This window comes from Schistocerca gregaria, chromosome 4 (assembly GCF_023897955.1).
Source record: "Schistocerca gregaria isolate iqSchGreg1 chromosome 4, iqSchGreg1.2, whole genome shotgun sequence".
In the NCBI taxonomy this organism is placed as follows: Eukaryota; Metazoa; Arthropoda; class Insecta; order Orthoptera; family Acrididae; genus Schistocerca; species Schistocerca gregaria.
In genome coordinates this window covers 506387808-506401492 of record NC_064923.1, presented here as the reverse complement: position 1 = coordinate 506401492, position 13685 = coordinate 506387808, and the positions used below count along the sequence as shown (strand labels likewise).

General features: G+C 42.4%; 1 protein-coding gene across 1 annotated transcript in view; it reads right to left on the bottom strand.

Annotated features, from left to right (window-relative positions):
* Window positions 1–12747, bottom strand: part of LOC126267787 (ecdysone-induced protein 78C) — a 659877-nt gene extending 647130 nt beyond the window's left edge. The window contains exon 1 of the mRNA XM_049973091.1: window positions 11895–12747. Within this exon, the coding sequence (XP_049829048.1) occupies window positions 11895–12747 (853 nt within the window). The remainder of the gene's footprint in view (window positions 1–11894) is intronic.
* Between the last annotated feature and the right edge of the window lie 938 nt (window positions 12748–13685).

Sequence of the window (13685 nt, the reverse complement as noted above, 5' to 3'; positions counted from 1 at the left end):
TAGTATGTAAAACCACCATAGTGTTGAAGAGAGTTCACAAGCTGCGTGGCTCCAAAATCTCGTCGAATAGGGCCTTCTCGCGGAATGGCGAAAGCACGGTGCCAGGATATAAAAAATTATTTGGCAATGATTTTGTGATTATGTAACTAGCTATAATGCTTGCATAAATTGTCAGTAAGTTTGGATCTTCACTGTTGTGTCTATTCGTCAAAATTATGAGAGAATACGAGCATCAATTGAAAAGCGACTCGAGAATCTGTTCTTTGTTAAAAGTCGTCGTAGACCACAGAACAGGTACTCTTGTAAATGGACCACAATGTCCGACCCGACATTTACTTTTACATTTATACATAACAAATTAAAAATAACTTCAAATTACAATAACTTGTTCAACGTATGTAGTGTTGAATTACGAACCACTGTGTCATATAATGGAAACAACACTTAAGATTTCATACAGAAGTCTCTTGTACGTCTGTACGAACAGGATCTATGTGCCCTTTCCCAGTGATGAGTGGAACACAGTGGATCCACAGTTAAATGCAAATCGTTTGAAGTTCAATCTTCAATAACCATACCGTTGTGGTTTCCTTTCTTAAATTTTTCTTGTATCGATGATTCAAGTGTAGAAAATTCTATATGACACCGTGGCTTGCGTTCAGTACTAAACTGCTTAAAGCACTTTTAGTGTTCACACATATTTTAGAATAGGTGTTAGTTTCACTTGTTCATAAGTAATTAGAATAACCATAATGGCACATCTACAGCAGTTTCTCATGTCCGTTCAAAACTGGCCAGCTGTGCTGTATGAATAATAAATTCTAGTTTCTGACCCAATTTAGCAGTACCTGCGTGGCCATGATTTTAACCTTGAACAAATTCATGGCAATTATGGGGCAGAAAGTAAAAGATCTAACTTCAACAACACGTTAACATCGCTACTTACATCATTACCCAAAATTTTTATGAATGTCCTCCCAGATGACAAAACACAAGAGCTGGGAGAAAAGTGGCGATGGATAAAAGGCGTCAGATAAAACAGAGGCTGTTTTCTTAGATAGTTTCGCATAGAAATCCCTTCTCAAGGACGAAATTTTGTCACTAATATACTCCCTGATTTTAACAATGATCTTGTAACCCCTTCTGGAGACCTTCATCAGCAACACGGTTGCGTATTTGAGACAACTACGTTTTAGCATCGAGTCAATATTTGTGCCACACACAACTATGTACTCCGTGAAGGCACATGTCCTCCTTTGCTCCTCTCCTCATATCCTCCTATTATCCCCTCCCACTAAAAAATAAAAAAAGAACACGCATAAAAAGAAAAGGATGTTCGACTTGTGGTGCCTTGCTACTTCATCTATTGCGAACACTAAATGGAACTTGAAAGTCATGAAAGTCAAAGCACATGATTTCGTATCGCCATGTTCGACTACAACTCTCGATTACAATTACAAGTATGTTCCCTAAGACTCTCAAGAATGCAAATATGTGAAATTATTCTTCGGACACTATAAATATCAAGTCTCAAAGATTGCAGTTACGTCCAATTTATCTTCACAGCAATTACGGTTAGTGGACATCTTGATGCGAACCGTTTTATAAAAATGTCGAATGCACAGTACTTCGTAGTCAGGATTTGAACAGCTGCCATTGGAACGTGTCACCATTTTAAGTAAAACTGGGTCTAATATGGTCACGTGTGCGTTTGGCCACAGCGCAATGTCAGATAATAACGGTACGCACTCTCTCTTGATACCGAAAGTACTGTCAGAAAATGAAGGAGACACTTTTACTGAAGGACATCACCTGCTAGCGGTTGAGAGGTACAACACGAGTCAATAATAGGATGAGGGTTGCTCAAACTGGCAACGTAACGTCTATTTTCAGAGACTTTTTTTGTCGTCTTTTTTTTTTCAGTGGCATGTCTATGATGCGCAAATTGATGCAGCGATGAGGAAAAGGCAGAGGACATTCCTTGATGTCTTTGTAATTAGACTGCGCAATGAATATATTGGATATGTCTGCAGAAGGAGATTTTCACTCTGCAGCGGAATGTGGGCTGATGTGAAACCCTCTGCCATATTGGAACTGTGCGCCGGACCGAGACTCGAACTCGAGGGATATCGAGACTCGGTCCGGCACACAGCTTTAATCTACCAGGAAGTTTCATATTGGATATGGTTTTCTGCGCATTATCGTCCGCTTATACATATTTGCAAGCCCTCCACAAGCAAATGCACGGTGCATGTCTGCCTTGAGCGGAAATAAAATGAGGGAAAACTGAATATCAGTACTACCCTTTATGCACCTTAATAATCAATTATGAAGTTTTGTAATGAAAACTATGATGGGAGACAGTACAACTGTTTTGTATATAATGTTGTTCCACTAAATATACTGTATGCAGCAGTGAGGTATTTATGTAGAGCACCGAGTAAGGTGAAAGTCAGGATAGGACCACTATCTTCCCCTCACCTTCGCCCCCTCCCTTCTACACAGTCAGATGCAGGTGTTTCATTTCAGTATCCGCTTGAGGAAGACTAGAACAAGTAATAGATACTGACCAGTATCAAATGTACCGAGAGCAGTTTGTCGTGAAGTCTTGAAACTATTTCGCCCTTCCATGCAATTTTTTTTAATTCAATTCAATTTATTGTTACGAATTTTAGACCTGTTATTTGGGAATTCAAAACAGGTCGTACATATTCAATAATCATGGTAACGTACAATGTTTTATGTTATCTATGTAGTAATAAATTATGTTAACATCAACCATTGGTAATATTAATGCAGAAAGGAAACAGAACAATTCAGAAAGAAGGAATCAGTTAAAAATATAATACAACTGAAAACGTCAAATGGCTCAGTTTTCTAAGAACCCGCAGCAGATTTCTGCTTTTAAGTCACAGTTTTCTTCTCATATTACCAGCCAATGTCTAAAACTAGAAATCTGAATATAGAAAGGATTCATACACATGTTCTTGACATCAAAATAATACGTAGAAAACATACGCAAACGATACTCTCTCAATCAATAACATTACAGATATAAGTTACGTATTATAAAGTAGTAGCATCAGTATGTTAATAAACACGGTTTTTCAGTAATGTTCTGTTCAATATTGTAAGAAATGATGCTTAGGTCTCTCCATTCCTCCCTGCCTCTCCTCCTCCTCGTCTAACAGATTCAGATTTTGGGTATGCCCTTGGTAAGGAGAAGTGCAGTAACTTGTCAGACATGGCCGTGAGCCAGATCCCGATATAACCTGTACGCTGCCTTGATCACCACTGTCCTGATGTGCAGACAAGACTATCTTTGAACATCCCCCAGGCTGTGACAAAGCCATGTTGATGTGCACCCCCCCCCCCCCCCCCTAACCCCTTTCGGCGATTTCCAACATGGATACCACATGTGGCGTATACGATCCTTTTCTCCGCAGATTAAAGCGAAATTGTGATGCCAGTTAGGGCAATAGGCCACGAAAATACACAATCACCGGTTCTAATCCGAGCAGTGACTCACCATATGAGGACCCTGTAAATAAAATAAGAAGAGGAAATAAATTAAACGTTATCTAACAACTTTGCGAAAGATAGGCCGCCTGCTTTTCAGTAGTCCATCTTCGTTGCATTCTCTTTGTAAGTAAACTGGAGACGCGAGCCGATTTCGAGAAGTTAGCTTGGCGAAAAATACTAACGATACTTCATAATTACGTGGGTGCGATGCATTGTAATGTAAAGCCTATGACCCATTAGGAACCCTGCGATACCAGCGGGTATCGTTATCTTCACTTCATGTAGAAGTCCACAAAAAATTATTGTATGATGATTCCATATCTTAAGAACTGTCTTGAAATTGTTAACACATTATTTTACAAATTCAGTTCAATAATATTTTGCTAAGTACATACTAGCTATTGGCTAGCTTTCTTTAGTATCTGTTCCTTTTCTTCGCGTACGTACTTGGCGGGAAGTTGTGGTGAACTGCGATAATAAAAGCAGACATATTATTTGAATTGTTAGTTCAAATTGTGACATCACAATGTGTGAAAAGTTTGGTTCAAATGATTCAAATGGCTCTGAGCACTATGGGACTTAACTGCAGTGGTCATCAGTCCCCTAGACGTCTGCAGTTAAGTCCCATAGTGCTCAGAGCCATTTGAACCATTTCGATGCAACTTACTTCAAAATAAAGAATGACGTCCGATCTGAGGGCGTCATTGAATATTTAACACTGAAGAGGCATATTACAACATTTATCAAAGTTCCTCATTTCGTCGTATCTCTTGATTCCTAATGTTGTGCTTTCTTACATTTTATGGCTATAATTAGTTTCAGTAACTACCGGTATTTTTTTACATTTAACACATTTTCTAGCATTTATCCACATCCTAGGTGAGCTACCTTTCACTACAAGGATAAAAGACAATTACATAGCCTTTTCGCTGGGAATGTAAACTGGACCGGGGCTGAAACCGGGACGACAGCATTTTCTAGGCAGAGTGCTATCGACAGCGCTATGCGAGCACGTCTCGCGACCGACTCACAGGTTACACTGTAGAGTCTTCCCATGATGCTCCGGAGGTAGCAGAGCAGGTACAACGAGGAGTCTGGCTTCTCGGAAGCCTGATGGATGTTGGGATGGAATTATTATTCCAGTCCAGGAGGAGTATACGATTTGTTGACGATATGAGACGAGTTCTAATTATGTTCAACCGCTCTTCTTTACAGCTGCGTGATACACAGCGAAGATAGTTTTTGGCAGACAACAGCAACACGATAGAGTAATCAAGAGTGTTGACAGATAGGTCATACAATCCACAACAGGGTTTTCATCCCTCGCATTAGGGACACGTCATCGCCGCCGTTTCCTCTGATGAACGCTAAGCATAGCAAGTTCTGTCTGTCAAGTACACCCCAATCCAGCCACACACTTAGGATGATGAACCATACGTCAGTCCGAAAATGGGATGACTATGAATGTCTTTGGGTAAATACACATAGCGGATGCAGCGATTCGCCTGCACGTAGTGTTTGCGTCATATTGTGGGAGGAGGCAGAAAACTGCAGAACCAAAGTGTGCAGCTTCTGTAAACAGTTCTCATTTTTGCGGAATAGTTCACCTTTCTTTCAAAGGGACATCGTTGTTTGTGGCTTAAAATACATTCCACCTTGCTGGAATTGACTAGTATGGGAAACAATAATTTCTAATTCTGAGTGTCTATTCTTCTTGGAAGCTGGTAATAACGACTCTTTTTTCACTCATTTCAAACTGTTATCCGCATAAAGGATTCAAGCTTAAAGTTCTTTAAGAACTGTGGAGATGATGGTCCATTTTCCAGTTTTTTTGGACTATTTCCAACACCAAAGATTTTCTAAGATGCCAGTTCCATAACATAAAGCATAAATTACATCATATGCTGAGCCTCGTGCACCTACACCTTCTTCAACTATTTTGCAACATTTGACACATAATACGGCGGTCAAGTGTAGCTAGTGTAGTTTTCCCGTAGAGCTGAACTATGAACCCAAAATATAAGGTCTCTCTACTACTCTCTACTACTCAACTCTAATAACAAAAAATTTAAAAAAATACTACAGGCTTCCAGTCAATTATTTCACTTAAAAACCATCGCTAATGTAATGTCACCTTCTTCGCTAAATCCTACGTCTGTATCAGCAGTATTAAGAATATCAGAACAATTTGTTATCAGAAGGTCTGAAAGAAACTGTCGCAGGAAGATTCCAAAATTGTTTCGCAAGACTGTTTCTATATACAGTCGTTGATGAATATGCAGTCATCACGATCAGTGCTATTAATTCAAGTCATAAACTAATACTTGTAGTATCGCCTCTATTACATTGGTTATAAAACGTGAACTTGGGACTTATTTTAACACAAATATGAAATGAAAAAAACAAAAACTCTCACGTATTCAACGAATATGCCTGTACTGAACACCACTGTAGTTGCAGTAACGCAAGTGTGACAGAACAAGTTTATTTTTTTCGATAAGAGAGACTAAAATTTATTTTTTATAAAGGCAATAGATCACTAAAATGAATCCTTCTAATTTTATGGATCAAAAAAGGCACAAATAAATTTAATAAAATGATTGTCAAGCTCTTGAATACATATTTTAACTGTACTGTTAATGACTTCGGATTTGTATTGCATGTGAGGTGCCAAGGACCGCAGCAGAAAAAAACTAACTAGTATTAAATTACATACGTTTCCCTGAACTGCCAACTCATTCCACCAACACAGAGTAGATTGTGCAGACCACTCTACAAGATCACCATACTCTCAGGGAATCCCCAGTTTTAAAATCTTCTTTAAAATTAGAAACTACATCAGGGACTCTTATTCACACGAGTAGTAGTAAAGGTTTTCTGCCAATACAGTCAAACGTTGCAAGCAGCCAAGTGCAGGAACATAAAGAGTATTGCATATAGTCTTACTGTGGTGTTTTAGTCATGCAGAATTACCACTGTGATTCATTTATGGTTCTCTTTTGATAAAGTACAATTGTTATTATTAGAAGTGGGCACACAATGTAGTTTCGCCATCGTCTAAAGTTGTTTTAAAGTTTCAAGCTACTTGAATTAGTTGGCCAAAATGGTTGTGCTTTCACTAACCTGTCACTACTTTCTACTTGCAGTTTATGATTTCATAGTTACTGCTGCACTAATTTACGTTAACAAAAAGCATACGTTATCCTGTTCTATTTGCCAGCATTTTGCTGTATTTCACTGTTCAGAAAGAAGCATAGAAGCCGAAGAGTTGTGCCAAAAATCAGGAAATCTATGAAGCATCGTAGCGATGGCGCCGAGTGCGACCATTGCATAAGCAGACTTATTTATGGGGAAATCAGGAATCGAGAATAAGTAAAAGCAATCCTAATTGGCGTTGAAGAGATTAATGAAGAAGAAAGTAGTGACAGCGGAAGCGAATACCTCAGGTCGTCATTAGCATAACCTGAAAAACACCTTACTTAACCTCATCTACAGAAATGACGCAGCGCCGCAGTATCACGATGTGTGTTTCAATCGGTACTGGAAATCGCGTGGAGACACATTCATCTATTCAGCTCTCTCCAACAGCTGGCGGTGAAAGTAGTATTCCGAAAGCGCGTTCTTTTCAACGAAAATAACGTCTTGTGGTCGCCTGTCATTTGATATGCTGGTGAAATCTACATTCGTCAGGTATCGGTCAGATCGTATGCTGTACTCGTGTGTCCACGATGTGCGCGTTAACGCACATGTTTTACGTGTTTGTGTGGGTAGGAGTATGTAGGTATTCGTGCGTGAGGTAGAAACAGAAAACGCGATAGTTGTAAAACTGAAAGTAGGGAGGGGTAGGGAGAGAGAAGGGGACGGCAAGAGTTGTATGAGTCGGGGTGGAGGGAGAGGAGGGGAATGATGTGGGGAAGTGTGCAAGCTTCCTCTGTCACTGACCCGGAATTCATCTCAAGCAGCTGACGATCTGTTGGAATTCCTTAGGGAACGAAGCCCTTGTAGTCGACAGCCTGAAAATTACCAGCAGTTGTCATGCCCACTGGAGAATTTGTATCACTTCTGTGACTCGGCATAGCGGAAACGGAGTGAATCGGCCACGAACAAGTTCAAGGCCACCGCTTGGAAAGCTGCCAGACGCTGTAAACAGCCACATAGTAAGAGGAGCACATCTCTGCCTTTTCAAGCATTTTTTTTTTTTTGGGGGGGGGGGCATATTTGGTCCTTCTTAATTGACAATACTCACTGACCTACAATTCAGTGACAATGCGTAATTGTATGATTCGCTAATTAAAACCTGTAATTGAAAACTAGCTTCGCAGAGTGTTAAGCAGAAAATTGCTGTTAAATCTGAACATCAATTTATTTGTCACATTTATGCAAACTGCATATTAAATCGAGTTGTTTCATTGCAAATAACCTTTTAAACGAGTTTCTCCGGTGACTTATTTCAGTTATCAAATGAATGACAAATGTATGTAGATCGAAATATTTCTTCGTCCACTGTTTTTGATGCAAGTTTTGAGAAGTTATAGCTAGAAGAAAATACTGTTTGAATGATATTAACACATCAGACCATACTGTGCATGTTTGACTCCATATTTCAATGTCTGTTGCGCTGTTTTTAGAAAAACTTGATTAGAGGAAAAATGTCATAGGCTAGTACAAATTGCATGTAATTAGCAGCTATTCGAGGCGGTAATATTGACTAGAGCCTTACCATCGTCAGAACTAGAGGGTTGGGACGTGGTATGTGCGTCGTTAACAAGAATTATTTCGATACTGAGAGGAGCTGACTGAATTTGTTGACAGTTCGTGCCATCTTACACTTTAGTTTAGTTTGAGATTAGAGTTATTTTGTATTAGTGATGCTAAAATTCCAATTTTTAAAATAGAAGTTAAACAACTGTTCATTATATACAGTTATTTACCGTATGATCATGACATACATAATATTTGTGAGCAAGCAACGAAAAAACTGCATAAGCAATAAACAGACACGGATCGAGCAGGCGCAAAGACGTCGTTTAGTTGCTTATACTGCGTTTACGTACCGGTAGGGAATAAAGCTTCAATTCTTCCAATAGGCTGCATCCTGTCTTCAGCACTCACGCACACTTTCAAGGTGTGCATCAGCCTCACCGGAACGCAGAAAATGTACGATAATTCATGGAGCATTTCCAAATCACTAGTGCTGAGCCATCCCTATTGATATTTTTAACAGTAGCTTTGCAGAAACATCTTATGGAACACCAATATGGATGCCGGTGTAGTTTCAAGCTCCGGGTTATTTCACCGGTTATGGTTTTCGTTGTCTTTCCGCTAACATTATTTTCTTATTCGTAATATTGCAGTACGTATACAAGAAGATAATATAAAGTCCAGTAGAACTCTTTCTAGTATTGTAACTCTCTTGTTGGTGTTATCACACAAACCGAAGAGAAAGTAATAAAGCTCTAGTCTGTTGTGAGGCATCAGCTCCAAAACACCACACCAGTAATGTATAGGACTTCGTTGGCATAGTTCTTATTTAGTACCAGTTGAACGTCTATTCTCGAATTATTCGGGAGAAAGAGGGGTTCAGAATGCCACAAATCTGTAACCTGGATTCGGCCGGCAGACTGCAGTTGGAGGCGAGTGAGTGGTTAGCGCAGGCAGTGCAGCCAGATACACGGCTCACGGCGTGCAGGCCCGGGCATATCTTTATTCGGGCTTTGTATGCAAATAGGCCGAAATTACGCATGCGAATGCAAATTTTATTTGTATCGGCCGAGTGCGGGTTTGTTTGAGTCTCATCGGCCGACACGTGTGGGATATTAAGGAGTCAGGAGCGAGCAGGGACCAGCAGACTGAAGGCTCGACTGATGAGCGAAGACGAGGTCGCACAAGAGTGCGCAGAACACGGCGTGGCGAAACAGCGCGTAATGGAGGAGCGCGGCGGCGAAGTTGCCGGCACGATGAATGGCGCCTCTTATCGTAGCGCTTTTGGCTGACTCGAATAAATGTACCCTTGGGAACTGTAGGAACTTCCGTGAAAATGTCTAGTCACTAAGATCTCATTTATAATGTGTTATCGTGATGCTTGGTATATAGTCCGTTTCTAAGTTATGCAGTTTGTTCTACTAAAGAGGTTTTGTACATTTTTCGAATGATGTATTCAACACATCATCATTGTTTTGTAAACATTACAAGGCTATAATCATAATGAAATATGATGATGTGGCGGACCATGACACAGTTGCTGTAATTACTTTAAGGATTCATACTTGTACATATTCGCGTGTACGAATGACTCTCTATAAGGGTAAATACGCTTTTGAGATGAGAAAGGTAACATTTGCTGACAAAACAGTAAACATTAATCATAATGAATTATTTTTCCGCAACATGTAAGAGTCGTACGGGTCTTAGCTAGGTGTACGGAAATAAAGGAAAGGACATCTCCGAAATTTCTAATTATGTGACCAGATAATGTCATTTCCAGTTGATAGATGTCGTTCGTGTGAACAGTTTACTCTGAAGAAAGTCTGAATCACTGTATCTGCCAACAAACGTGGCAAAATATACTAATAACAATAAAAACGAGGTAACTCATTCGCAGTAAACAATAAACAGTTGTCTTTAGGTGGAAACTGTGCTCCAAAACGCATCACTAAGTTCCCAGTTTCCAACTGGAACAAGTAATACATCTGAACTATTGCGAAATTACTCAAATTCGTTACACAAATTGCTTGCAGGAAGTAACCGTTTCTACCTAGACGGTTATAATGTAGTCACCTCTTCACACATTTGTCAACATTTCTCAGAATTTTTGTAACTGAAATTAATAGACTACCGATTGTAAATCAGTACGACGCAAGAAATGAACAATTTCAAAGTTCCGGAACTAGTAAATGGTCTCCTACTATTGTTTAATGGTACCGGCTGAATTTGCTAGAATCACAAGGAGCGAAATAGCACAATAAACTCAGTTGGGGCTCGGAAAATAGTGGGTTAAGACCACTGTGGTTTTGTCTCCTTGCTAAATTCAATCAATCTCATTTTATTCTTCATAACAGTCCTTCACGAATGAAACTATTTAATAATTAACTTACATGCATAGAAGGCGGTTAGCTACGAAATACCTATTTTTTTAAAGCAAACATTGTGGCTTCATTTTACAGAAATCTAGATGTTCTGTTTTATTTGTCAAATGTTATCTTCATCCGTTGCGACTTATTTGCTAGGCCATAATGGAGACTTAGAAATTATCCCTTGTGAACCTCGGAGAATCAGCTTCCGCTATTATTTGGCGGAGGTTCAATAGAGCCTAATTTTAGACAGCAGAGAGGATTTTGTGGCTTAGCTATGATCTGAATATCTGAACGACCTCCAAGGTGTCACATTGTTTATGTAGGCCTGAACGAAGGAAAAGAGGCTGTGTGGAATATAGAGGTAAGAGATAACCTTTTGTAGCTGGGGTGCAAAGTCATGTATAACTTTTTAAAGAACGTTATGGCGGTCATTGACCGTAGAAAAAATCACTACTGCAGTTTGTTCCATGTCGCTATTATCAAGTGCAGTTCTGCGAAAATTGTGCTTCAGCACATTTCAAAACTTTAAAAACATTTGACATGTATACATGTTAGATATTTTCAGTCTTGAGCATTTTGTGCACCACAGCTGAATAACAACAATGATGACAAAAAGCAGCGGAACTGTAATTCAGGCACTTTGACCGAGGCACCACATGTTTAGTTTTAAATGAACATCTTCAGGCAACCGAAAGTCGTCGTGCTTAAATATTACAAAGTGGCACAAATATTTCACTATCGTGACTCAAAAACGTATTCAAATGTCTGGCATATGGTGATTTAAGTCGTGACATCGGCACATTCCTGCCACATTGTAAGGAAAGGTGAACTTTCGGTATCACCTGAAGACCATTTAGAACGAAGCCGGCAAACTGGTTGTGGTGTCATAAGCGTACATGAATTACAGCTGCAGCGTTATTTATCAACATTCAGATATTTTTAAAGTTGTCAGATATCCTGAGGCACAGTTTCCACGGTAGTCCACTCGATGATGGCCATGCCGCCGAAATTTCACAATCGGCAAATAGATATTGAGTCTGAGGCAACGACGGAGTTATTAAAGAAAGTACTAGATTGCACAGTAGTTGTGTTATCACCGAGGAGATGTTCCTTTACGACTACAAGACTCCGCCTCCACACTGCCGGACCGAGACCGAGCGCTAAGAGGGCGATAAGCAGTGGCAAAGTGAAGCGGCCAATATGGCCAGCGTCCCCACGTGGGAGAGCAACAGGCTGCCACCGCCACGTGGCCATCGGGAGGTACCCGCGCACGCACGCAGCTGACGGCAGCGTACGCACCTTGCTTGGGGGCGGCAGAGGCGGAGGGAGGCGGCAGCAGCTGCGGCGGCAGCGGCGGCGGGGGTGGCTGTGCGGGGGCGGGAGGGGGCGGCGCCAGCACCGCCAGCGGCGGAGGAGGGGGCGGCGACGACGCCGACGCGGACCCCACCGAGCCGGGTTCGTGCTCGTCGCTGAAGCCCTGCGTACTGCTGTCCTCGAAGAAGCTCAGGCTGAATTCGGAGCCGGCGTCGAAGGACACGTCCGCCGTGGCGGTCGCGATTTTGTCGGGCGAGGGCGCGGCGCCGGCGGCGGCGGAGGCGGCGGCGCCCGCGAGCGCCTGCTCCATCTTGAACACGTCCATGTCGCGAGCGCGGGGGCGGGCGTGGGCGTCGGCGCCGGGCCAGGCCGGCGTCGGCGTCAGCGGCGGGCGTCGGCTGTCGCGCCGCGTCCACGTCCACGTGCCCGTCCACGGCCAGCCAGTCGGCTGACGGTCCGCCCGGCACTGGCCCAGGTGAGGCGAGTGGCTGCAGCGCCGCCGCCGCCGCCAGCGCGGGTTCACTGACCGCCTCCCGGCGCGGCGCGGCGCGGGAGGAGGGAGGCCGCCGGAGCAGCGGCGGCAGCGGCAGCAGCGGCGAGGGGTGGGGGGAGGCAAACAGCGCGCCCTGCTGGTCCACGCCGCCTTGCCGAAAAGCCCGCGGGCCGCGACACACCTCTGGCCTGGCCTGGACGCTGGCGAAATCGTCAACGCCCCTCGTTTAATCATCACCTTCGCCGGAGTCGTCAAGCCGCCAGCCGCACGCGTCTCTAACCTTCCACTTGGCTTCTCAAATACGATGCTGCCTGCGGCTGTTCCGAACCAGAACATGCTCTCCATTCAGATCTATAAGACGGCTACATCTACACAGACAACTGCAGTCCACCACACGGGGCGTGGCGGAGGGTACCCCGTACGACTACTTTCCTGCTCCACTCGTAATGGGAGTGAGGAGAAAATGACTGGTTAAATGCCGCCGTATAAGTCCTAATTTCCCGTATCTTATCTCCGCGGTCCTCACGCGCAATGTATATTGCAAGCAACAGAATCGTTCTGCAGTCAGCTTCATATGCCGGTTATATAATTTTCTCAATAGTGATTCATCGAGAAAACGACGTGGCCTTTCCTCCAGGGATTTCCACTTGAGTTCCTGAAGCATGTCTATAACACATGTGTATCATTCGTTAAAATGTAGCAGTTCGCCTGTGAACTGCTTCTATGTCTTTCTTTAACACGACCTGATACGGATCGCAAACACTTGAGGCGTACTCAAGAGCAAGTCGCACTAGGGTCCCACACGCGGTCTCCTTTACAGCTGTACCATACTTTCCTATAGTTCTCCCAGTAAACCGGAGTCGACTGTTCGCCTTTCCTACCACAGTTCTCACATGCTCGTTCCATTTCATATCGCTTTGCACATATTTAAACAACGTGACTGTGTCAAGCAGTACACTACTAACGCTATATCCGAATATTACGGATTTGTTTTTCTACGTCTACGTCTACATCTACATGGATACTCTGCAAATCACATTTAAGTGCCTGACAGAGGGTTCATCGAACCACCTTCACAGTTCTCTATTATTCCAATCTCGTATAGCGCGCGGAAAGGATGAACACCTATATCTTTCCATATGATCTCTGATATCCCTTATTTTATCTTTGTGATCGCTCCTCCCTATGTAAGTCGGTGTCAAAAAAATATTTTCGCATTCGGAGGAGAAAGTTGGTGATTGGAATTTCCTTCTCATCCGCATTAGCTTACATTTTCTTTACTT